The sequence below is a fragment of the Rattus rattus genome, chromosome 15 (assembly GCF_011064425.1).
Source record: "Rattus rattus isolate New Zealand chromosome 15, Rrattus_CSIRO_v1, whole genome shotgun sequence".
NCBI lineage: Eukaryota > Metazoa > Chordata > Mammalia > Rodentia > Muridae > Rattus > Rattus rattus.
Window position 1 is genome coordinate 54,722,867 of NC_046168.1, and position 27,596 is coordinate 54,750,462.

The 27,596-nt window shown below is 45.1% G+C and overlaps 1 protein-coding gene across 2 annotated transcripts in view; it reads right to left on the reverse strand.

Annotated features, from left to right (window-relative positions):
• The window catches only part of Loxhd1 (lipoxygenase homology domains 1), a 149,426-nt gene that overhangs the window by 74,378 nt on the left and 47,452 nt on the right, over positions 1–27,596 (reverse strand). For both annotated transcript variants that reach the window (XM_032885677.1, XM_032885679.1), the window contains exons 9-17: positions 25,178–25,313; positions 24,607–24,767; positions 23,570–23,656; positions 22,774–22,909; positions 10,829–10,983; positions 9,533–9,693; positions 5,007–5,083; positions 3,079–3,275; positions 216–408 (exon numbers count right to left, since the gene is read on the reverse strand). In XM_032885677.1, the coding sequence (XP_032741568.1) occupies positions 216–408; positions 3,079–3,275; positions 5,007–5,083; positions 9,533–9,693; positions 10,829–10,983; positions 22,774–22,909; positions 23,570–23,656; positions 24,607–24,767; positions 25,178–25,313 (1,303 nt within the window). The remainder of the gene's footprint in view (positions 1–215; positions 409–3,078; positions 3,276–5,006; positions 5,084–9,532; positions 9,694–10,828; positions 10,984–22,773; positions 22,910–23,569; positions 23,657–24,606; positions 24,768–25,177; positions 25,314–27,596) is intronic.

The following is a 27,596-nucleotide window of genomic DNA, read 5'->3' on the forward strand; positions in this document are numbered from 1 at the left end:
CCATGTTGTCCCCAAGAACCACAGTACTGGAGACAACAGGAAGCCCTCACCCCCACCCCAATGTCTCTTTTCCCCACCACAGGGAGGTAAGATTCAATCACCACAAGGCTCCCCTTCCTTCCTCTAACCCCTCCTTCCTCTGATTCCATCACCCCCTCCCCCATTAGACAGAGAACCACTCTCAGTGCTGAGGCCCCACCCAGCCTTTTCCATACATTTCTGGATCTCCACCACCTCGCTGGGGTACAGCTCCACCTCCAGACGCCCATCAGCCTGGTTCTTATCCAGCCACCGGTTGGCAGGGAAGGTGTACTGCTTGCCTTGGCGGGGCACGCGAATCTGGACGCTACCCAGGAACCAGCCTGCATGCATGCCAGTGCTGTCGTGCCCAATCACCAGCCTGATGATCTGGAAGGAAACTCCAGGAAGGGTGTGTGAACAGCAGTGTGCAGAAATACCCAAGCCTCCACCTCTGTCTCTCTGAGCACCGGTGCAAAAATCTCCCCTCAGCTACGGCCTCCAGCTCCTTAGGAGAAAGCTGTGACCCAGCCCATCCGGGCAATCAGGAACCTGGGGCCCTGCCTACCAAGGTAGTCTTTTCCTGCCTGTAGGCACCATGCCCTCCCCTCTAATCTGACTCATTCCCAAGGTCAGAGGCAGAAGCAAATAGCAGGCAGAGTTGGCAAGGACTGAAATCTGTTAGGTACTTAGAAATGAGATTGGTCTCAGAAGCAGCGAAGTGTCTGCGTGCCTGGCAACTGTTACTGCTTTATTTTGGCTTGGTTTGAAGCAATGCAACATTGTACACACTTCTGCATAGCTTCCTTGTGATTCCCATCACACAGGGGTAAGCAAGTTTGCTCTGAACATGGTGCTTCTGTATCTACTCCTTCTCTTACTCAGGGACCCAAGGAACATTGTTCTCTGTCCATTAGCAATCTCTAGCCACTTGCTTTGCTACTTGACAGAGCAACATCGTTGCCTGTGGGCAACAGGAATGAGAGCTCATGAGGTCAGTCAGCAACCTTATGTGGAGTTGGTTTCTCAGGGTTTGAACTGCTCTCATTTGTGTGGAAATGTTGCACACAGGGTAATTTTAACATTAAAAGGAGTTAGCAGATGGCCTCCGGGAACCCTTCCAGCCCTGAGTTTTTCTCAGTAATGCTTTAGAGGGTGACACTAACCTTGTCTGGTACCCACAGTCCGCATTTAGAAAATTGTCCACTCAAGCCCCGGTTTCTGCTTCCCCACATACTAAGTGCCTCTTTGCAGCTGTTGATGAAACGCAGCTGAGTGTGTGGAACTCAGGGCCCTGAAATTGCTGGGAGAAAACCTGCTAAGTGTATAAAGCCCGAGAGTCCTTGAATGCCTGCCCCAGGCACTGAGGACAGTGTCACTGCTTCTCTGGAGCTGTCAGAGTTCCAGGGCAAGGAAGACTAAGGACAAGGGTGAGTGTCTGCTAGCTGACAGGACTGGAGGCTCTGTAAGTCAGGGACTGTCCATTACACATCACCTTGGACTGGAGGGGAATGCTAAGCCCTGACTACAAAGCATGTGGGCGTTACAACACACACAATTCAAATAATAATTCCCGAGGCATCTCCACCATTCAGAATGCGAACACTGGTGAGAAAGGTAACAATGGCAGGTAGTGAGTCAGGAGATGCTAGGCTCCCCAAGCTCTTGGCCACATTCTTCACTGAGGGCGTCTCACCAACATGAGGACAAGTCTCCACAGCCTTCTTCCCTCAACCCCCTCCCCTCACGCGTCTAGAAATCCTTCAGTCAAGGGAACAAAATTTTCATTTCACAGTTAGAAATGTAAATACATTCGGAGTTCATTACCCCCAAAGGGGAAAATGACTGCCACGAGGTCTTTCCCTAGAGTGTGGGTTGGTGACAGAAGAGAGTTCCAGAAAGAGGGGGGAAGCCCACAGGAAAGGAGGCACAGGGAAGCTGAGGTTGCAAAGGGAGCAAGCACTCAGGGCTCATCAGGTGATGCTGGAGATTGGCGGGTGCAACACAATCCTAGTTCAGACACGGTTGAAGGTGTCCCTAGGGCTCCCAGTCTTCCATTTAAGTCTGTTGCTCCAAGTGACGTCAAGAAAGAGTGTCACCTGGTCCAGACCCTGATCATGTTATTTCTTGACTGAGTGTCAACTTTGGCCTATAAAGACTTAAACAAAACACTAGCAGGGTCTAAGTGACTCAAGGCCACATTCCTAGGATGACCCTCGGCCCCTTAGCTGAGAGAACCCAAATCCTGTCGGAATAATTGACTATTGGTTCCAGTCAGGTTGAGCTTTGCGCCTAGCTCCTGGCTCTGGGATCTGGGAGGGTAGAAACCTAAATCTGACAGGTGCCAATTAGCAAACTCAGATGTGTTTCCCATTATCCAATCTCCTCAGCTCCTCTCACTGCCCTAACTCTGTTAAGCTCTTGTAGTCCATTCTCCTACCCGCCACCCCCCTGGAAATCCCCTGTAAACCTCCGTGCAACTCAATTGAATGCAATTCACTCTGGCCTCTTTTGCAGTAGTCTATCACTGATTGGTCCGCCTTCCAGTTAGTGGCCAACTTGCTTAGATCACTTACAGTAAGGCCACATAGAACCTTGAGAGACAAAGACTCTCGAGTCCCATTTCTCAGGGCAGCATCCCTCAGGAGTGTTCATGAAGCACGCACTTCTGAACACAGTTCAGAGGCACACTCAAATCTGGAACTGAGAAATATTTGTATTCCTTATTTTGGTCCTTTCTTCTCTCTTTAACTTCCCTCTCTTCCTCTAGTATCCATGTTCCATCTAGACTAATCCTGGCATGTAGGTAAAAGTGTTGGGGGGGGGGTAAAGTTACTGTGTATTACAGTCCCAAAGAGGTTCTAGAAGCACAACTACTGCTCATGTATTCATAGCTGCTCTGACCATGGGAGAAATGAAAACCCTCACTAATGATCCCTAGGTGTACAGTTCTTTTCCTTCAAAATGGGCTCACCCTATGCACATCAGTGCAGGTGTGAATGTGTGTATATAGACACATATGGGTCGATGTAGGAACATGGTTCCAGGATGGACACTTACAGTTCCTATGTTCAGGGTCTCCAGAGTAAACTCATCCACTCGGCCACGTTCAAAGTAGTCTTTGAGGTTGTTGTCAGAGACGAGAAGAACTTGCTTGATGGTGTCAGATTTCTCTCCATAGAGCTTGATGTACACCCGAGAATCTGTGCTGGCTCCAGAGACATCCCCCGTCTTCACGCTGATGTGATAGCGGAAGTCTGAACGTGCCAACACAGAGAGAGATGGGGACGTTAGTGCAAGTTGTACAAGGAGCAAGGCTTTGGAAAAGAGGGGACAATCTTCAGCCAGGGAACACCCAGGCTAAGAGTCAGGACCCTAGAGCCTGAAACCTTGGTCTTGTAACTGAGTGTAGAGGTTCCCTCCATCTCTGTGGAGTCCCCTCATCTATAAAACCAGGGCCCTCCTCTTCCTGTTCTGTGAGAGATGAATGTGCTCAGCGTGGGAAGGTAAATTTTGGACAAGAGCACACACATTTTCAGAGACTCAAAGCATCCCCAGAAATCCCCTGACCCAGCTTCTGATGGGTGAGGAACTGTCACCAAAGGCAATAGAGCTTTCCAGTGTTTATTACGTTGGGTGCACGTTCTGTGGCATCACTGCAAGTGCTCTCACCCAAGCCTTGCAAGCAAGGAAAGCAGAGCTCTGAAGGTCAGGTGTTTGACACCAGATGGTGACGAGGAAGTCATCCAGGAGTTAAACCTCGCTAGGCATTGAAAGCTACTCCCTCCCCTAATCGGACACCATGTAACGTCCCACTTTATCTTCCAGAAATCTCTGCACCATCCAGTGTGCAAGGATAAATAGCACCAGAGGAAGTCCCATCACTCATTGCTTCTTTAGGGTCTTCCCACTGGGGTAAATGGTCTGAAGAGAAAGAGCTGAGACCCTACACCTGAGGCCATTTGCAGCGGACCTGGCCCTGACAGATCAGCTCTACCAATCACATTACTGTTGAAAGACAGAACAGGAAGACTTCTTCCTTATGCCCCTTTCCTTGTAAACCTTTCTAAGGCTGTGACTAGGAGGACAGAAAGGTCTGGGCTCTGTCTACCTGGTGAGATGAGAACCTGCTTCATGGGGAAGAACATCGATCTAAGGTGGAGACCCTCTGGGGACTGAACCCAGCTCCAACAGCAACCATAGGTGTGAGTGTTCTAGTCATGGCGTGTCCTCTTATCATAAGCATAGGTGACCTCTTCTCTTGAGCTCCTTCCCAGTTTTTAGGCTCTCTGGTCTTGAGCCCAGACACTGGATATTCTAGTTCCAACCGTGCGGTTTGATCTTAATAAAGGTATAATCGAGGCTGGGGATTTAGCTCAGTGGTAGAGCGCTTACCTAGGAAGCGCAAGGCCCTGGGTTCGGTCCCCAGCTCCGAAAAAAAGAACCAAAATAAATAAATAAATAAAGGTATAATCATCTAGGGATTCATTGCCCAGCTCAGATGAGCTACACCACAGAAACATGAAGAGCTGCATTGTGGGATACTTGGGGTATGTTTCTTTTAAATTTTATCTAAAGTCCACGATCAAACCATGGCATTTTGAACACACATCACCAGTAAGGAAACCTCCAGGGCTCCAGGACAAGGCTCAGCATAGGCCTCATTCAACAGACCCTCCAAAATGCATTTCTGCCCCAAAGCAGGGGTCCCTGTCCTTGGTGCTATCAGCTGCTGTTATTGTTCTTATCACTCTGATGATCCCTATGCATTCAGGGCCTAACACCATGCCACACTTGGACTGTATGCTCAAGCACAGACCTTTGAGAAGTTTCCAGAACACCAATGCCTTATTTCTCCACCACCCCGTGCTAACTTCATGAACTAAAGTAAAGACACATCTTCTCTAAAGATTTAGGTCCTGTTCAACTAAGGAAAGGCAACTGCCATGCCCAGTGGACACCACCACCTGGCCATCAGGACAACTCACTCTTGAGCGTGGCATTGCTGTCACTGGGTAGCAACTCTCGGACCAGCTGCCCATCATCCTTGTCTTTGTCCAGCCACCTTGAGAGAAAGGAGATGGGAGTTTAGTTTTCCGAGTGGAACAGGCAAACACGCCAACCATCATATCTCTCACGCACGGTTTCCAGGGAGGCCTGGAGCTTTGAATTCAGCAGAAGAAAGTGGGTCTCTGAGGCCTAGCAAAGTATTGCAACTCAAACCAGGAAAGGAAGGCTTTCTGGAGAAGGCTGAGTGCCCACTGCGACTGGAAAGATGACAAGATGCTGTCCGAGAGAGAAAGAGGAAGAGAGAGGGACATCCCAATGGAAAAACATATCCTGAGATAAAAGTTAGGGGTGGTGCTGGGTTGGGGATTTAGCTCAGTGGTAGAGCACTTGCCTAGCAACCGCAAGGCCCTGGGTTCAGTCCCCAGCTCCGGGAAAAAAAAAAAAGTTAGGGGTGGTAAAAGGCCCATGTAGACAGAATGCAGCACGTGAGAGAGAGTTGCTGGCAAACGAGGGTAGGCATCCTGATAAAAGGCTACTATTGTCAAATCCATCTTCCCCAGGTCAACTGTGTATGTGGCACTGGGACAAGGGCTCTCTATGGGAGAAAGCAGAATAGAGGCCATTAGAATAACATCGCTCAGGCTGCTGAAAGCCTATAGTATGACCAAGAAGAAAGGATAAGCCAAACGAGGCACTGAGGTGAGAGGTGAAGTATGTGCAATAAGGATTAGAGAGAGGAAGGCTTGTGGTGAGGAGGTTAAACTGGAATCTTCAAAAATAGGCGAGCTGTGACTTCAGGAGAGGTCGGACTGAGGTCTTCAGGGTTCAGTTGACATCTATGCCTTATCATCGTGTCATAGTAAACAGTGGTTCCCGGCCTCTGTGGGCGTCCCCCAGAGGAAGGAATGGGGACTATCTGCCTGCAAGATACCTTTCCCTTAGAACACCAAGGCCAAGCCCAAGAAACGAACTTATTGTACAAGCATGGCTTGTCTACAACCCATAGTTGGGCTGGCTTGTAACCCAGTGTAGATCACAGTCCTCGAGGTCTGGCTTCCCAAGCTGTGGATCAATAACCCACGGGGAAACCATGCAACTGAACGTGGGAGCTGTGAAACTCAGGACACAGAAGAGGCTCTGATGCACAATGACCCAACTTAGTTAAAGAAAAAGGGATAATAAATCCAAGATGGCAGTGCTTGCCTGTGCTATGGGGGGGGGGTGACTTCGCTACAGCCTAGGCTCTGAGCCTATAGCATGCACCTGCACATGCTCCTGCACATGTCACCACATGTAAAAACACACAGAACATCACCAGTGCAACCTGAAGCTCTCGGTGGCCCTGCTTTGAGAGCATTGTATGTTATGATTTACAGTGTTTTTATTGCACATACAATTTTTTCTACTCTTGTAGAAACATAATGGTTTCATTCTTCAACACAAATATTTTTAATGTTTTCCTATTACCATTTCCCAGTAAACCGCCAAATTAGTATATATTTGATGCTGTTGTATTAGAATATTTAATTTTTTATAACTGTCGTTTGAGTTTCTGACTTGAGTTTGACTTAAAGATTATCACATGAATGCTGGCTTGGGTTCAAACAGAATTTCCAACACCTTCTGAAATAACCCTAAGCATCCTTCTGCCATTTTGCCCTACCTCTCTGTGCAAGGCAGACACATCACCACTGACAGCTAGAAAAAATCAAGATATTGATCAATTCTTAAACTATTGAAGGTACTCTGGATGCTTTAGAATCAAATATTCAGAAAGCATTCAATTTTTTTCTGTAAAAACCAACAAACATATCCACCTCATTATAAATTAGGTAATTAACTTTAAAAACAATTAAAGACTGATTTTTGTCTCTAATGAATGGTTAGAAATATATGTATACCAAAGGGCTGTCTTACAACAGATTTCTTTATGATTTACTATTCATAATACTGCTTTTGTACAGCTATTCTCTTGACCTAGACACCCGGTCTCACATATAAATTGCTTGGGCAAAAAGGGACCATGACGGGAAAAACTTTAAGAATCTCATGTTAGAGAATTGCAGAGGCCAATCCTATTTTGTCTTGGCAGAATATCTCTCCACTTTATGCCCCATACTTGACTTCAAAGCCCTTCCATTCACACTCCTGAGCGGGGAGAGCTCACCAAGCCTGTGATGATGAAATACTCATTATAATAAAAACATTGCATGCCAAGAGGCTGGAACTTTTGTTGTCCCTCACAGACTGGGTTAATAGTACATACCTTGAGGTCAATGAAGACCTACTCTCCTACTGTGTACTATCCTACTATATACAAACAAGACTGCTGCCTTACTATGTGCAAAACTGCTGCCCTACTATGCCCGTTCGCTTAACTTACCTTTAAGAAAACAATGTAACAGCAACCTTACTTGCTATGGATTTCCCACTAACTCTTACAGCCTAAGCTATGCATAGTTGTAATCGACTCTTCCAGGCTGCTGACCTGGAAGACGTAAGACATGTGTGTTTATATGCATGGATGCTATGATAATTATTTGCTGAAAATAAAAAACAGGATGAAGAAAGCCTTTTAAAATTAAGATCCACTGTAAATGCCGGAAACCACATTTGGACGTAAGGCTTGGTAGTGTTTGTTATTGGGGTCAGCCGGGGTCAGTGACTGAATCTATCCCTCACTCCTCGCTCATGTGATGCTTTCTGTGCTGTTAAATAAAAGAGAGAGTCACGCCCTTTGCTAGGGGCATGCGGACTCAGAGCCAGGGACAGACAGGTTCACAAGGCTTCAGCATTTGGGCAGACAGAAATGCAAACTCACACAACAGACAGGAACACCAGCAGACACCGGGAGGAGCAGGGAAGAACTCAATTCGGGCTCTCTCTGGATTAGATTACACCAACAGCAAGCTTTTTAATTGGATTTCTTTAATGACACCCCTGTGTGTTATTGGTGACTGAGTTCACCATTAATGTAGTCAAACGGGCACAGGAGCCTATGAGGGAAGCCAAGGCTTCCTCCCCGCACACAGCTCAGGACTCCTGAAGGGCCAGTGAGGCAAGCATTCTTCATCCCTTTTTATTTATCACATAACCAAAGCCCCAGGGCTCCCACTCCCTGGGGACCTTGCTGTCAGCTTGTATTAGCTAACACTAAAATGCCACTCACTTTATGTAGGCTTTTGGGCTGTGATTCAGAACACTGGGGAGATGAAGCAGAGACTCAAAGACACGAGGGTTCATAGTGGTATCCTGAGCATTGGTGGCATCGGATTTGGGAACCACAAATTGCGAGCTACAGTCCCTCAAATTGAGCCATTGATGCTTTCCCTTTGTCTCACCAAGGTCACTGACAGCTCCCATAGTCACAGAGCCTGCAGGAAGGATGGCAGGGACATTACCACAGACAGGAGCAGGGAGGTCACCGACCATCAGAAGATCCCACCTGTTGTTCCTTGTCCCCTCCATTCACCTAGCCCAGTCTCTCCCAGTTGGTAACAGGAAACCATGACACATCCTTTTGTTGTTATCCAAATACTTCTGAGGTATTAATAGACGTAGTTTTAAAAAGCTATTTCCTTTCAGCTCAAAAGCTTCAACCTAGTTCTGCCATGAGGTGTTGCTAAGTGAATGTTCTCCCGGGCTGACATGAGTAGGCACACCACACACACACACACACACACACACACACACACACACACACACACACACACACACACACACAGGTACTGCTTTGCCCTCAGTGAAGCAGCTCAGGTGAAGGATGGGTCAGTGTGTGGGCTCAGGCCCCAGGTTAATCTGGTCGTGTGCTGCTCCCTGGAATTAACACAAGTGAATGAGGAACACTGGGGTTTCACAAAACACTGACACTTGTCCTTGTTCTAAAATGTCTCTATTGACCACTTTAGAGATCACCAGGAGCTGCTGGCTATGCACAGGACGCTTCAGAAAAACTCTACAGAAATGTTTCCTCTGTCTCTCTCTGTGTGTGTCTTTGTCTCTGTCTCTCTCTCTCTGTGTCTCTGTCTCTGTCTCTGTCTCTCTCCCTCTCTCTCTGGTTAGAGAATTTTTTTTCTATTGGATATTAGATATTTTTACATTTCAAATGTGAGGGAAGAAAATCCAAACAAAGTCAGGTACCTTGAAATGATATAACCAGGCAAGAGGTAGGATCAGACGATTCAAACAAAAATCCGACTTGTAGCCATATTTCATTCTGTGTCTAACAGCTCACTTAAATTTAGGACATGTCTGTTTTGGTGTGTTTGATCTTTCACGAGAGAAGCCATCATGCTGGCCCTAAGGAGTGCAGTGGAGCACCTCTGCCCGCCAGGCGTGCGTGGGATAGAAAGGTAAGACTCAGGTCTGCACACCTCCTGCAAGCCCACCCCTTTCTCGCACCAACCACCACCATGAGCCACTGTTCTTCTTACCGTTCCACATAATGGGGATGAGTCTTTCCCTAGTACAAATGGGAAGAAAGGAAGGTGAAAGACAAAAGTACCTGAGGCAGGGGAACTCCACATTGTCACTCTCTGGCTGTCCTTCCTCTCTCACCAGCACCCTGTCCAGGTACCAGCCGCTGCCCGAGCCTTTGCCGTCGTGCCTGACCCTCACTCGCCTCACCTTCCTCATGGTGACAGACTCAATGGTAAATTCGTCAGCCTCCAGGAAAGAAAAGACAGCAACGTTACGTGGATGGTGGCTCCCCTGAGACCCAGCACCAAGTGGGGACACACGGGAAATGAGAACGCATTGCTGAGAGGATGGGCTACCGTTCTGGCATGGGCGCACACACCCCACTGCAGGGAACGGAAATGTAAAACACACGTAATGTTCACAGATAGACCCCAGGTCGGAAGAGCTTCACCAACACGGCCTACAAGTGTTCACCCTTGGGTTGGCTCAGACAGTCTTGCATTTGCCTCCCAAGGCTCACCGCCCCATCACCAAGGAAGGGGTAAATTGACGAAGGAAGAGTAAAGACATCTTCAAATCCCTTTCACCTCTAAGTCCCCACCAACTTCCCATCACGGAAGCAATGACTCTTTACTGGCATCTACCGTGTGCTGGGGACCATACCTGACCCACGCGCAGTCTCTCAGCCCTTTATAATCTTCACAACAGCCAGCTACAGGAACTCATCCTTTCCCTCGTTTCTGACAGGAGAGCGGAGTGAGCAGCCCAATGATTTTCCCTAGACCCTTTTGGTACCTTCTGCACAGCTTCACAGACCTCTGGCCCACGGTAAACCCACTTGATGGTTGCAGTAACATAGAGACACACCTAACACATTGTACTGTGGCTAGCAATGGATCTCATTTCTCTCACATCCATATTTAGTGTTTTCCTAGGATTCTCTTTAAATAAAAAAAGGTATGAACCCTAGTGACCATGCCAGAGAACTGCACTGTCTTCCATTTTCTTCCGGCTTGGGTTCTCTGGGACACAACTGAGATGTCCAATATCTTTCCAATCCTGAGAGGTGGATAGGAGACCACACTTTCTCTATGACACTCTCCAGCTTCTAGCTGCATAGCACCAGGAGCCTTGTAGCTGCTGCCGATGTTAGCGAATGACAGTGAGTCCAGTGCTTAAGTATCCAGCCAATCGGATATTTCTGTGCCTTTAAGTGGCTCCTACATGGATTCCCCAGACCCCATTCTCCTCACCAGGACAGATGTTATCTCATCGCTGAGGTCCCAACACCTGACATCTGCTCTGCTTTAAAAGAACAGGGAAGATAGGACAAAGTAGAGGTGGGCTGGGGGTGTGTGTTTTGCACATCATTGCAACTTACATTGCCTTTCTCAAACAGGTCGGTGTTATTCCTGCAGTTGTAAAGCAGTCTCTCCCCTGTGTCCCCCACATCACCAAAAAGGCAGAGGTAGACGTTGGCATCAGTTCCTGCACCTTCAAGTTCCCCCGTGCATACAGTCACACGATACCGGGCCACTGGCAGAGAGAAAGGGAGACACCATTGGCTGTCTACCCTGTTCCCATGCCTAAGCTCCCAAATCCACTTCTTTACTGGGACGACTTCATCTCTTGACTCAAGTCCCCAAACCCCACTGCAGTCAGTCACTTTGGAGCTGACTCATGCCAAGCCTTGGCTGAGACTGGCTGGAGGTTCTTAATTCCCAGCGATCATCAGAAACCCTTGGGAAATGTTTACAAGAATTTGAATTCCTGAGGTCCACTTTATACTTGCCAAACCTTCATTTTCAGAGGTAAGGCCTTTGAAACTGACTTATTCGTGAATACCATCTGTGGATTCTGATGGAAAGAAAGGAGTGGCTCCTAGAACTGGGGTTCAGTGAAAATGAGGAGAAGGCAACAGATTGTCAATGTAATTTAGAGGCAATACTTGCCAGTGGACCATGTAGATAATTGAGAGAGAGAGAGAGAGAGAGAGAGAGAGAGAGAGAGAGAGAGAGAGATATCAAGTTTTGTTTGGAGAGAAATGCTAATAAGGAATAGAAGAGTCAGGGTAAAGATAAGGTTGGGAATGGGAGTCAAGATTTGTACACTGTACAGTTGAGATATCAATTAGATATTTGAAAAAAAAAAACAGAAGTCAGGAAGAAAGTTAAATATATCTGGAAGGCCAGATCTGGTGATATGACCTTGGTCACCTTAGATAGGGGTATTCCATTTCCAGCCATGCCATCTGGTAAGAGCCATGATGAAGAAAATGTAGACAAAAACTGAAAGAATATTTGAAGATAAATTGGTTCCCAAACTCCCCAGATTTGAGTTAAGAATATTAACCTGCATGTTTGACATTTTATATGAAATGAACTCTGAGTAGGTAAACTCCAAAGAGATCCGCTTCTAAACACATCATAATAAAATGTCTAAGAGCCAAAGACAAAGAGGAAATCTTCAAAGGAAGCAACAGGAAATTGAGTATAAGGGATGCACAATAAAAATTAGCAGGCGACTTTTCATCCAAAACTATGAAAACCAGAAAGCAGTGGAATGCTATATTCAATAAGTTGAAAGAAAAAGACCATTATCCAAGAATTCTATATCCACTAAAACTATCCTTCAGGATGAAAAATTAAAGCTTTCCAAAATAAATAAATACTTCAAGAATCTTTTATCATTAAAAGACCTTCTTTGTAACAAATATTAATGGAAAATCTTCATGTTAGACAGTGGAAGGTAACTTGAATTCACTTTGAGTCACCAGAAAAGATAAAGTGATGATAACAATGTTACTGTAAATATATTGTTTAACACCTGTCTTCTCAGGTCTTATATAAACATAAGATCAGAGAACAATAATTATAAAACTGTACTGGTGAATCTATATGTAAAAATACAAATTCCCAATATAGGGTATCACATATCCTAGACAAAGATACAATTTAACTGTCATCAGTGGTATGAAGGAGCATGCATGGGGAGTGAGATTTTATATACTATTAAAATTAAATTGACATTACTTTGAGCTAAATTGTTCTAAGTTAAGCTGTGGGTTGTAATTTGGGGGAGACTATTTAGAAAGTAACTGAAATAATATGTAGTAAGTGAACAAGGAGGGATGCCACCCCCCTCCTTGTCTGGACAGTGCTGAGCAATGGCAAGAGAGATGTCCCAGCCTCTTGCTGCCTGCTGCAGGCAGAGAGTTGACCCTACCCCCACCCAGGCAGCTTGGGAGAGCTGACCCCAATGGCATGGGTTTGAAAGAGCTGTCCCCACACCCTGCCAGTGTGGTACAAGAAAGCCAGTCCAGCCCCCTGCCAGCCATTGCAGGCAGGAGAGCTGGCCCTGCCCCTCCACTGGGCAAAGTACGAGAGCCAGCCCTGGCAGCACAGGTGTGGGAGAACTGGGGGGCTGACCAGCTCAGTGACCACCTAGGTCAGACTCAGGGCTTTGAGCTGGCCCACCCCAACATCTACCCCATCTATGAACTGCTGGAGCACATGAGGGGGCGGGTCCTACAGATACAAAGCTGCAGGAGCTCCGTGACCCAGTGCCCAACAACAGGAGGATCTGAGAGGTGTCCCAGTGAGGATCCAGTATTGATAGTGTAGCAGAAGCCAGAGGTCTCCAACCAGACCAATGAGTCATTGCAATGAACACTTTCAAGTAAAGATGTGAGGACAAAAGGGTGCACTATGTGACACATTGTAACACATTGTAACACATTGCAGCTTCTGCAGCCAGGTGTTTCTGTTTTTGTTGTTGCCATTGTTTTGTAAAAATGATACAATTGAAAACTGTCCAGTTGAACATCAAAAGGAAATCTTTTGTATAGAGACTGTCAGAATGGACATGGATCTAAATAACTTACCACAGAGAGATGCACTTTAGATCCTGCAACATGGATAGGCGGAGAGTAAAGAATGATTGCTAAAACTGATTTGAGATGAAACACTCAGAAAGTGAAAAAAACTGAATAATTTTTGAAACTACTCACAAAGAAAAGCTCAGGTCCAGAGGTCTTACTGTGATATCTACGTACATTTAGAGCACACACATACACACACACGTTTGTCAGTCTCCTAGGTAATTCTAAATCCAGGCAATGAAATTAGCCACCACGATTTGACATTTAAACACATCACTGTAATCCATAATGTCCTACCTCTGACCAATACGCCTATGCCAGTCTCATAACACCGAATGTATTCAGTCAGGCTTCCACGAGTACCACAATCTTACAGTTCCCTGGGGAGGACCTTACACCTGAGACATCTTTACTTTTGTCCTGGTGCCAAGTTGCTGACTTACTTTAATGTCCTTACTGTCTCTTAACAATTACAGCCACTTTGTCCACACCCACCTTGTCTGTGACTTTAACTGGGTTCACATTCCTTTTCTTCCCAAACTATGCGGGGTTTTTTGTTTGTTTGTTTGTTTGTTTGTTTGTTTTTTGTTGTTTTTTGTTTTGTTTTTTGTTTTTTGTTTTTTTTTGCTTCTTCGTGGTCCGCCTTCTGCCCTGATTCTCACTGGAGAACTTACTAAATGCAGTGCACAATAAACCACACCAAGGCCTGCATGCTATCCGGAAGTTTGCAGTTTCTTAGCATCATGTAAATTACTCCATGGCTTTTGAACTTAGCCCCCTTTGAGTTTCCACAACATGGGTAGAATGTAGATTTCCTTCTGAGTCCTCATAAGGGTAGCCTTGCCTGTCAATCATTCTATTGGCACTCTGGTCTTCCTCACTCCTGTTAGATCAGCTTACAGAATTCTGGGGCTTCCCTAGCCTCCACCCCCAAACTTGGCCATATTCCTTCTGCAAACCAGTTCCAACGGCTTGAGAGCTGCCTGCTCGGGTTTCTCACCACAATAGAAACAGCCTTGCCCCCAGGTACCTATCTTCTATATTTGTTATTTTTCCTCACTCCTGTGGCCGAGTAAAAAAGTAAACGAAATAGGGGCTTGTGCTTGTTCCCAGTTTAGGAGAATATAGCCCGTCACAGCGGGGCTGTCACCAGAGAAAGTGGCTCTTGGTGGTGGCAGCGGGAGTGCAAGGTTGTTGGTTCAGAGACAGGCAGCAGCAACACACTGATGCTTACGTGATTTGCACCTTTCCCCTTTTGGTACAACTTAACCCTCAGCCCACGGGATTGAACTTTCTCAGTCAGGGTTGGCTTTTCTTTCTTATCTATTCCTGCCTGAAATGACCCAAAAGATGCACTCAGGGGAGTATCTCAGTCTCTGAGGTCAGGTTTGAGTAAAGGTTAATGATCATCTTAGGGGACTCATGAAGCTCACACATTCTTGGCACCAAAGCTAGTGATGGCGTCGATAAGGAAATAAATCTATAGGCCAACACCTTCTATGAATACAAATGCAAAAATCCTCAACACAATGCTGTGAACCAAATACCACATGACAGACAAAGAATTACACACTGTGAATTAGTGTGGCGGTTTCTCAGGAAGCTGGGAATAGATCTACCTCAAGACCCCCTTATATCACTCTTGGGCATAGGCACAAAGGACTCTATATCCTACTGCAGAGACACCTGCTCATTTATGTCCGCAGCTGCTCTATTCATAATAGTCAGAAATTGAAAACAGCCTAGATGTTAACAGATGAATAAAGAAAGAAATCGTGGCACATCACACAATGGAATATTGTTTATTTGTTATGAAATAATGAAATAAGTAAATGGGATGGAACTAGACAAAAAGCCCTGAGGTAACCTGAACCCAAAAAGATAAATCTAGTATGAATTCTTCTATGTGGATGTTGGCTTTTAAGCCTTTAGTAGCCATGCTACAAGTTTATATACAGAGATTGGGTATAGAGCAAGGGACTTACCCTTGGGAAGTGGAGGCAGAAGAGTAAGGAAATAAAGGTCTTTCTCAGCTACATGGTGATCTTAAGACCAGTGTGTACAATACACGAGTCCCAATCATATCAAGAGAAGAGAGATGGGAGGAGAGGGAAAAGAAAAGGGATATCAAGAGAGAGGAGAGGGAGATGGAGGAGAGGGGAGGAAGGGAAGGGAAGGGAGGAGAGAGGGAGGGAGGAGAGGAGAGGGAGGAGGAGAGGAGAGGAGAGGAGAGGAGAGAGAGGAGAGGAGGGAGAGAGGAGAGATTTTTCATTCCCAACAGCAGAAAGAGTGAAATGACCTGGAGTGATGGCCAACAGTGAGGCTAAACGTGTTTTCTACTCTTCCAGAGAACCTGAGCTTGGTTCCCAGCGCCCACATCAGGTGGCTCATCCTTGTCAGTGATGCCCTTCTCTGGCTCCTGCAGGCACACAGACATATGATGTGCATGTGTACATGTGTGTGCATACATACGTAAAAATAAAAACGAAAATAAATATTTTTTAAAAAATAAAATAATTGGGAATAAACTTAGCCAAACAAGTGAAAATTTTATACTTTGAAAATTACAAACTGTGACTGCGATTTAAGGTTCAATAACTGGACACAGAAATGTCCCATGTTCACGGGCCGTGTGACCTAACATCGTTAACACGGGATTAGTCCCCAGACAGAACTACTTTGACGCAATCCCTATCGGAATTGCAGTTGAGTTCTTTGAGGAACTTGATAAGCTTTTCCTCAAATTCATGTAACGTTGCAAAATAAACTTCAAAACCAGCAAGTGTCTCAAGATGCAGACCAATGGGGAGCTGCCAAGATACTGGTGAAGATGCATCCACCTTTTCAAAAGCAGCTCAACGGTTGCTTACAGAGTCATGGGGAGAGTTACCGTCTGGCTCGGACCGGAAAGCATGTGTATGTGAACACGTGTGCATGAATGTCAGAGTAGCGGTGTTCACAGTAATCTAAAAGCAGAAACAACCCAAGTGCTCAACAGTTAAGCGTGTTACATCCACACAACAGGGCATTGTCCATCAATCAAAGAGAAGTTATGGGCCAGAACGATGGCTCAGCAGGTAGAGCCTGCACACAGTGTTGGTGACTTGAGTTGGGTCCCTGGCTCAGACAAAGAAGCAGAATAGAATCAACTCTCAGGAACTGCCACCCATGAACCATGGTATGTGCACACCTGCACACACACTGAATTATAGATATAGATAGCGATGATAAGATATAGATGATACAGATACAGATACAGACACAGACACAGACACAGATACAGATACAGATATAGATACAGGTATAGATACAGATACAGATATAGATACAGTATAGATACAGATAGATACAGATACAGATACAGATACAGATACAGATACAGATACAGATACAGATACAGATACAGATACAGATACAGATACAGATACAGATACAGACACAGACACAAATACAGATACAGGTACAGATACAGATACAGATACAGGTATAGATACAGATACAGATATAGATACAGGTATAGATACAGATACAGATACAGACACAAATACAGATACAGGTACAGATACAAATACAGATACAGATAAAGATATAGATACAGGTATAGATACAGATACAGATACAGATACAGATACAGATACAGATACAGATACAGATACAGATACAGATACAGATACAGACACAGATACAGACACAGACAAAGACACAGACCCAGGTACAGGTATAGGTATAGATACAGATACAGATACAGGTATAGGTATAGATATAGATAGAGATAGAGATAGATGATATAGATTAGATATACATATAGATATAGATATTTATAAAGTACCAGTACATCCTATGATGTTCGGGAATCTTGAATCTTGAGCACATGTTAATGAGAGAGAACACTGTGTGACTCCATTTGTGTGAAATGTCTAGAAGAGACAAAGCTGCTGAGACAGAAACCAGGTTAGTGGCTGTCAGGGGCAAGAGTAAGGTGGGGAAAGGTATGGGGGCTAACGCTGGGGAAAGGTACAGGGGCTAACAGACTTGGGTTTTTTTTAGGAGTATGAAACATTCTGGAATTTGACAGTGGTGATGGATATATAGAACTGTCGGATATGGATCAAAAGACATCGGCTTGTGAACTTTTCATGGGCGAAGTGAGTGACGCACGAATTTATATCGATAGAGCCGTTGTTTTCGTTAAAGAAGAGAGACATTATTCACTGATATTCCATCTACAGCGAAGGTGAAATATATCAGAAATGAGACAAGTCGCAGGGAAGTTTAGTGCACAAAATCTATTTTAATAATGTACTCATTTCCATATAGAGACATCTGAAAAGTCAATCTGACCATGAATCATGTGGGTACGTGAAGATATGCTATCTGTGCCAAAACATTTGTTCAACAACAAATCATTGTACATGGAGGCCTGCCGTGAACAGAACCGGGGCCGGCAGACTCATGGCATGAGTCAAAGCTCAGGAGAACATCTCTTGCCCCACAGCATTCCCTCCCCACAGAAACACGTTACTCAAAATTAAGCCATTCCTGATTTCCCCAGGGAACGTTCGAAATTGAAATGCTGCATGCCTTTACATAAGTAGCACTGTGTGTCCCCTGCAGATCTCGTGTGTTGAAAGCTCGGTCCCCAGTGCCACTCAGAGGTGGGACTTGGGGAGAGACAGGATCACAAGGACTCTGACCTCATGATTAATCCATTAAGGGTTCCTACCTTAGGCTGCTCCTGCGAGGTGGTGCCTACTGGAGGGAGTATGTCTTAGGAAGCATGCCTTGTTCCTGGCCGGTTCTTCTCCATCTCTACCTCTCTTTCCATTTCCAAAGATGAAGTAAGCATCTTTGGTTTGCCACATGATCAGTCATGATGATCAGTCTCCTACATACCCAGGAACACCCATGGACTGAACCATCTGAAACTGGGATCTAAAAGAAACACTTCCTCCCATATCTTGCTTACCTCTGCTTTTTGTCACACTGACAGAAAGCAGACTGCACCCTGCTCTCGGCGACAGGTCGTAATAAGAGGAATGGGCAGTGTTGCCTGGTATGCACCAACATGAGGAACCAGGGAAAATCCAAGTAGCAAACTGCAGCCTTGCTCCAGTCTGATTTGCTGATAGGTTTTGCTTTCTTAGTTGTCTTGCAACAAAGTTCCCAAAAGCAAAGTGGTAACAAATAGGAATCCCTATCCTGGGGATCCCACCCCCTTTACCCCAGAGTTTTAAGGTCTGACCCATTGGAGGACGTGACAGATCCTTACTCTCTAAGGGTCTCTCTGAGCCCACCAGCCACTGAGGTCCCAAACGCTGCCTGACAAGACATCTGTGGACAACTGAAAACAATTACATTGTTAGTCATCAGCAGTGAGAGACTTTAAACAGATGGGCAAGTACCAGAGCCTCTTGGGCTTTAATTTAAAAATTATGGCTCAATCTGATTAACGAGCAGCAACAATATTCAACACTCATGGCCAATGGACTCCTGCCCACTCGTAGTGTATAATCACAGCGGAGGAAGTGGATCTCATCTATTTTGCCATCGCACGAGCCTCCTGAGGGAAAGTCAAGGTGGAAATAAATTGTTGAGTTGGTACACGCTCTGTCCGCATCTCTAATCAGGTCAATCACTCCAAAAAGCCTCCGAACAAGCAGACACGACGTTAATTGCTTATTTGGCTGACTGTGATTTTGTAAGCAAACCGGGAACACACAACTTCAGACTCTAAGAATTGATTTTAAATTGGTATTTACTCATCCTACATGACTGCAAGTCTCTCCATTAAATGCTCTTTGGGACACCATGCATGATATCTGTTACCTATCAGAGGAGAGTGACTTTGCCTCTGGCTCTTTAGTGGTACAAGGAACAATGCAGATCACCACCAGAGATCTGAGAGAAGACAGAAGCATGTTCTAAGCACAACAGAAAATGTTTCATGAGCCAGGAAGAGTGAGCTCAAGGAATTTGAGTTAGTCTCTACGACTCCGAAAAAAAACCCACCAAAGACTGAGAGAAAACAGCAAAGATTCTTTATAGCCAGGACAGACAGACAGACATTCTACCTATATTGATCACTAAATTTTTCTCATTGAAATGGTTCTCTGGGAGTAGCTGGAGACCTGGGATGAGGGAGGTTCTGAAGCGTCTCTGGAGATGACCCTTCCTGAGATTCCTACCAGCAGGGGATATGGAGACTAAAGTGGCCACCTCCTATAGCTTGGTGGGACTTACAGTGGAGGGAGGGGGACATTAACCCACCCACAAAACCTTCAATCCAACTTTTGTCCTGCCTACAAGATGCCCTGGGATAAAAATGAGGCAGAGACTGATGATTGACCCAACTTGAAACATATCCCATGTAAGATCCCAGTCCCTGACACTACTGATGCTCTGCTAGGCTTGTAGACAGGACCCTAGCATAATTGTCTCCTGAGAAGCTTCATTCGGAGGCATATAAAAACAAGCAGAGACCCACAGCCAAATATCAGAGGGAGCTCAGGGAGTCCAGTGGAAGAGGTGGGGGATAGAATTGATCAAGCCAGAAGAATCAAGGACACCACAAAAAGACCTGTAGAGTCAACTACCCTGGGCTCCTGAGGGCTCATGGAGACTGAACCACCAATCAAAGAGCATGCAGTGGCTGTACCTAGCCCCCCTCACATTTGTAGCAGATGGGCAGCTTGGTCTTCATGTGGGTCCCCTAACAATTGGAGTAGAGGCTGTCTCTGACTCAGTTGTCTGCCACTGGATCCCTTTCCCCTAACTAGACTACCTAGTCAGGCCTCAGTAGGAGAGAATGTGCTTAGGCCCACTTAGGCTAGATGTCCCAGGGTATGGTGGTACCCAGGGTGGGGGGAGTGGGGGGACACAACTGGATATAAAGTGAATAAATAAATTAAAAAAGAAATGCTTCTTTAACAGTATAGTCAAATTACAGCCACAAAAAAAGCCTGTATTCTATGTACAAGTGATACAGAGTCTATAGAAACATTCCTCCTCCCATGGCCTCTAGTGTCAGAACCCTTGCTGGACCTGGCTTGGATGGACTTTGCAACTTGGGACAAGAGCTGCTTAGATAGGAAGCTTATAATAGCTTGGTTTCCACAGCGGTTACACCCAAGTCCTACCAGTTCCAATTTCAAGTGATTTCTTGAATGTTATCATCTGTCCTCTAGTCTGCTCAGCCTTAGTCTGATTTTAGAGCCATATTTCTCTGCATGGAAAAATCATACATGGGTTTGCATCTCAAACCCAAACCTTCACACTGACAATGGAAATACCTTGGCACACCAGAAGGAATGTGGAGATGAAGGTGCTAGGGGATTGGAGAATGGGGTGAAGTGAGTCATCCCATGAGGAGGCGGGAAGACAAAGGTTAATACTCACATTACCCAGAGGACCATCTGAGAATACAAGTACAACTGCTTCTAAGGGGATGAGAACGATGCCAAGAGAGATAAACCTTGAAACATCTTGATCATTGACTGTAGCTTCCAGAACTACTTGAAAACAAATTCCTATTGTATCACCTACCTAGCCCATATAGTACAACCTTTTCTTACAGCTGTCCCAATAAGCCAATGTACCATCCTGGGGTCATGGAACATCAAAAGTTGGTGTCAACACTTTTAGTGAGGGATGTGGGACCCAAGAACCAACAACAAGGGTCTGAAGAAGCAAAGGTGAGTGTGCCCCGCCCTGTGCTCCCTGTGCTTCCTTGGGGGCAGTGCTGGTATTCCCAAAATTTGTTGGGTAAGTGTATATGGGGGTCCTACTGCAGACCCAATGAGTTGGACATGCTATTGTGGAGTCCAGTGGGTCCTACTGCAGACCCGCTGAATTGAAAATGCTATCATGGAGTTCAGCAGTGTGGTTCAACAGTCCTCTCTGTGTTAAGGCACCCTGAGAAAGCTAATCAGAGCTGTGAGTTGGGAAGTATTGAAAACCAGCCCCTCCCTCCAAATACCCAAGGGTAAAAGTGCTAGGTAACTTCAGAAGAAGAGACCAAGGAGCTGAAATCCTAAGAACCGGTTAGAAGGTCTCCCTGAGGAGACCTGTAGGCACAGTGCTGGCACAAACAGAGAGATGGGAAACACATGCATTTCTGCCTTGATGATCACATAAAATCTCCATTGGATGAGTTGGTGTTATATAAAGAGAGGTGATAGCTTTTGTTTTCAATGCAAATATTGAATTGTAAAGTAGGGCTGGTATCTCAGGATAGGCAGTCATTGGACCAATAAGCACAAGACCTGCTCTGAGTCTGCCTGTCTATAACCAACCATCCAACCATGGCAGGGGCTTCCTCAGTTCTATTTGGGCTATTGCTAGGTCTTTTCAAGACGAGCATTCTGTAGGTATAGTCTGAATTAAATTGAAGAAGAGCAAAAAGTAATGGAAGACATACAGTGCTAGTTGTAAGTATTGCCTTCTTATTATCATAGATGGGATGACTTCATTTTTAGATATTTGCTATCTGGAATATATACATGTAATATCTATATGAGTATTGAACTCTAATCAAGTTATTTCAACAAACATATTCAAAGCTTCTACTAAGTGACCGCTAAATACAGTGTTCAGAAGTATCACATGGTCGCTGGTGAGTTGAGTTATTGAAATATTTAGGAGGGCTCCAGGAAGAAAGCTTGCTTATAATTTTCCAGGTGTGCTTCACTTTTTATGTTTTTTTCAATATCACTTTTGAAATATTCCTATTGAAAAATTAAGAACAGCTACAAGAATAACAACCAGGTTAATTTTCCTCCATACCAATTCTGATCGATTGGTAATGTCTGCTGCAGCACAGCAATGGCTATCAATCTCATTTCTGACTGCGTGAGAATGCTGTGATCACTTAGTAAGGAGTGTTTCCCAGAGAAAGCAACAGAGCACATTCTTCATGTCTGCTGCTATGCTGCTGCTGTAGCCTAGAGGCAGAATGGCCTCCCTTTGGTCCTTTGAAAGTGAATGCTAGACTCCAGGTTAAAGCTTAATCTTTCTCCTACTGATCTCAAACAGAGACAAAGGATTCACTGGATACCAGCTTAGTGTGTCAAAGAAAAATAAAGCCCAGATCCAGCCTCACTGTGTGGAGAAAGCTCACCAAGTTTCACAATGTGAAAGGTAAAGAAGTTATTTTTTCTAATCTTGAGGAGGTTCTGGGTAACCATTGTTCCGTGTGGATTCCTCATGTCCTCCTGTGGCCAGCTTGAAGACCTGTACCTCTCTTTTCCCGCCATACCATCCCCATCACAAGAGAGTTCTAGCACCATGCCCTGGAATGGATTCTTCCAGCCAGTCTTGAGGCTGGAACTTAGTGCTATAGTGTTCAGAGAGGACAGATGATACACAGCAGACAAATCTGCCAAGCCCTCACTAGCACAGCAAGTAAAGTCCCACTGCCTCCCCATGGCAGCAGACAGCTCAATACTCACTTCCCATTATCCTCCGCACAGTCGGGCCTTCTGCCGTCATCTCCCTCACGATCTCATTGTCATCCTCATTGGCATCCAGCCAGCGGTTGCAGTTGAAGTTATATTTGTCCTTATTCAAGGTATTCATCAGAGTCATCTGTAATGGGGTAGTCTTGAGGTAAGCAGGTGGGGCCATCGGATATCTCACCCGTGGCCTGTGGTCCTCATTCTGTTGTCCTAATCAGTGTGTGTGTGTGTGTGTGTGTGTGTGTGTGTGTGTGTGTGTGTGTGTGTGTGTTGTTCTCTTTTTTATTTTTATTTTACCTTACTTTGTTTTTCTTTTCAAGACAAGTTTTCTCTGCATAATCCTGGAACTCACTTTGTAGACCAGGATAGCCTCAAATTCAGAGATCAACCCGCCTCTGTTTCCCCAATGTTGGGCTCAAAGGTGTGCACCCCGGGCCAGGCCTGCTGTCTCATCTCAAGGATGAGATCTTCTGGCTCTTGAAGAAGGCAGGTGATCAGACTGCTGTCTCTTTCCCTGGTCTCCCAGAAGCAAACATTCACTCAGCATCTGGGAAACAGGTCAGGATGGACCCCATGGACACTCGAGTATTTCTCTGTCTACTTTGAAAGGACTCTCCTTATCTGTCCCCATCAAAACATATGGCCCATGTCAACCCTTCTGACAGATACAGAGGCAAATATATATATATGTATATATATATATATATATATATATATATATATATATATATATAAAATCATGAGATGTGATAGACCTGGATATCCTCCCACCCTGCAAGGCACACCTTACCTTTTCTAAATGCCACCCAGAGCCAGGATTCTGCCTGTCATGCCACGCCCGAATCTTATAAAACCTCCCGAGATCTGGGAGCTCCATCTACAAGGAGAAATAAAAAGTCTGTGTGGACACAGTCACAGGAATTCGTGTGTCCTCATAGCTGACCACAGGCAGGTGGGTACTCCTTCAGGCTGCTTTTTTCCAGTAAGGATGGGTCTGCCACACTCAAACATTCCATTCTCTCACGTCCCTGGTAACCAGTGACTCATGGGACTGAGATGGCTATGTGAAAGGAACGTTCAGCCTGGGCTGGTGAAACCGAACAAAAATAACTGACCCACAGTGGGATCCAGCCGAGAGATCTTCAGGAACAAAATCCATATGGCAGCCCTGCAAATTAGCACGGGGCCACAGCCCCGGGAGTCTGCTGGGCACCGAGACAGACAAAAAGATTAATGCAGCAGCTCTGCCCTTTCCCCAGGGGCTCAAGTCTGGCAGAGAAGACAAATACACAAAGAGCAATGGACTTGGTGGTGGAATAGAGGTGTCGGTAGGGTGCACGGAAAGGACAATGGCAAATTACAGGTTCTTCCCCTCAAAGGTGGAGCGGCCCCTCTGAGGGCAGAGACTCACTCTGAGTACCTACTGCAAAGTTCAAAGTTAGATTTTCTCTCAAACGCTCCAAAATTCATATTTCCCCTTAAATTTGGTCCTTACACTTGAATGCAGCCAGGCTGAATGATAGAACTGTGCTCTAGGCCTCTGAGCCCACAATTCCCCCATTCACCTCGCTCCTGAATGCATCAAGCATTCCGTAATGGCTCTGCCCCCTAAACTTCATCCTAGACTGTATCAGGCGGAAGATCAAATATAAACTAAATCTCTTTTATAAATCATCAAATTTGCCCTTGCTGTGGGAGCCCAAAGTCTCCAATGTACCTTCGGCCTTTAAACTTGGTTGAAAATCTGGTACTGAGAACCAGAACATCCGGTGCTCCTTTGTCTCTTTTCCCATCCCCCCACCCCAATCCATCCCATTTCCTTCCTACCCTGAACTTCTCAATGATGCCTGGTTTGAACCATTTGTTGTTGGGATTCAGAAGAATCTCGTCTGTCCGCCCCTTCTTCCCATAAATCTGGATGAAGATGGGCGAGTTGGTGCCAGCTTTCTTCAGATCAGTTGTCCAGACCCAAAGGGACCAAGGAAATTCTGCAACACAGGTCAAGGTGCATCGTAAACTCCAAGAGTTGAGGGGGAAGATGTAGTAGGGGAAATGGAAAGATCGGGATTGGAGATGATATAAAATTGTGTCTATTCTTAGAATCCATTAAACGAGTGCAGAATAGATAAAGCTAAGGATCCCCTACTAAAAATGGAGCCCGTTAGTGTCTTATTTAATGGCTAAAGACGCATTGTGTTTTAGCAGTAGACAAGGGCTGACTCCACCATCCTATGGCTAATGTTTTGGGGCTCACTGAGTGAATCTCAGTTTAGTCCCATGTCTATCACAGCAACTCCTTCAGTTTGGGGACACTGGAGTCATCTCCACAACAGTGTATGGCCTGTACCTTGCAGAACTGAGCTTCTGTCTGGGAGGCCCCCAGATCCCTCAAACTTACTTTTCAGCCGCTTCTTCCTCAGAGACACCATCTCATAGAGCTGACGCTCAATCAGCCCGTCTGCCTTCTTCTCATCCAACCAGTTGCTGCAGGGGAAAGTCTGCTGGATGCCAGTGAAGGGGCACAGTACCACCACCTAGGAAGGCAGACAGCACGTGTCTCCTAGGTCAGAGCCACGGGTGGGACCCACTCAGTGCTTAGCAGTTTCCCCTGCCCCAAGGGCACATGTGTCTGTGTTAGGACCTTCAAGGGACAGCAATTTCCATCTTACTTTCTCATTAAATCTTAATTAAAAATACCTCTTTCAGGAACTTTTTGCAGATAAAAAATAAATACTTTTTAAAAAGTTATTATTTGAAGGAGAGGTCTTTGATGGTAGCTGCCGTCACTAGGTTTAGCCTAAAGAAGAAACGCGGAGTTGGCTAAGCATTAGAAAGTGCAGTCATCCAGTGCACGGTGTATCAACTTAATAAAGAAGAAAGCGTAGGGGACTAACTCACTAGGAACAGAAGACAGCCATAGACAGAATTCAATACTAGCTCGGAAAACAACTCTGAACATTGAAGAAGTAGAAAATAATGCATTTAATCAGTTTAATAACATACACCAACCTCCTCAAACATAATTAGCTAAATAAAACACTAGAGGCAGACGCTTTAAAATAATAAACGAAGGCTGGAGATGAAGTTCAGCAGTGGAACTAGGCACACATGATACCTTAGGCTGTATGCACACACGCACACACACGCACACACACACACACACACACACAAACGTACACATACACTCACACACACAGAAATGTACATGTACACTCAGACACACACAGACACACACATGTACACTCAGACACACACAGACACATACGTGCAGACAAACACAGAGAGACACACATACACACATATGCATGCATACATGTCTGTGCACACACACAATTAAAAAGAAGACAAAGATATACACTATTCAACTTTCTATTTAGCATGCTACTGTAGGTCTTAGGCTGTGTACTCATAATTTAAAAAGAAATAGTAAAACCTCCCTGTAGTTAAGGAGCCTGAAAACCAATCAAGCTATGGGAAGACTTGCTGGCAGAGAAAGCCTTCAAAGAATATATGGAAAAATCATTAAAATCAATGCACAGCTTGCAAGACGGTTATATGTAAACTCGGCGCATAGAAAGTACTTAACCAGTAACAAATGGAAGGATAATTTGTAAGGGCATCTGTGACAATCCGAATCATAAGATCTGTATGGTTACACGAACAAAGTCATACACTATGTTGAAGAAAAATAAAAATAAAACTACATTTAAAAAACCGTTTTAAAGATCTGAATTTTAAGAAGCACACCATTTTCATAGATAAGGTAGGTTGGTATATTAAAAAATAGTTTTTCCAAGGGACTCTGTAGATCAGTGGCTCTCAGCCTGTGGGGTCATAACCCCTCTGGGTCACATCAGATATCCTGTATACCAGGCATTTATACTGTGATTTGTAACTGGGAAAATGACAGTCATATTATAGCAAGAAGATAATTTTATGGTTGAGGGTCAGCTGAATATGAAGAACTGTGTTAAAAGGTTGCAGTATTAGGCACGGTGATCACTGATGTAATCCAGTTAGCATTTCATCAATTTAGGGGGAGAGCCTAAAATTCCTATGGGATATTAAGTGATGGCAGATGTCAGTCTGCCCTTTCAATAAAGGAGGAGGTTGGATTTAATTTGTTCCGGCAGAAATAGTGCAAATGTGTAAAATGAAGGCAGTGAATGTTGTATTGATGAAGAAATTTACTAAATCAATTCATGGAATGGAGTAGAGAGCAGAAAGGAGCTGGGGTTTTGTTTGTTTGTTTTGGAAAGACTTTATTTTCCATGGAAAAAAAAAACCTCGATTTCCCACTGAAACTTAATCATTGCTTCCCAAACTTCCTTAATGACAAGAATTATCAAGTAAATCCCAATGGTTCTGGCCTGTGGTCCCAGTTATTAGGGAGTTGGCCTGGGCTGCAGAGTGACTCTGTCTCTAAACTTATAAAAGACACAGAGAGGCAGGGAGGTAGAGGGAAAGGAGAGGGAGGGGAGAGGGAGAGGGGAACGGGAGGGAGGGAAGGAGGGAGGGAGAGAGTGAGAGAGAGAGAGAGAGAGAGAGAGACAGAGACAGAGACAGAGAGACAGGGAGAGAGAGAGAATACCATTGTGCAACTGTACAACATCTTCTTTATTCATTCCTTAGTTGAGGGACATCTAGGTTGTTTCCAGTTTCTGACTACTATGAATAAAGCAGCTATGAACATCGTTGTCCTTGTGGTATGGTGGGACATCTTTTGGGTATATGCCCAGGAATGGTATAGCTGAGTCTGGAGGTAGAACTATTCCAAGTTTTCTAAGAAACAGCCAAATTGATTTCCAAAGTGGTTA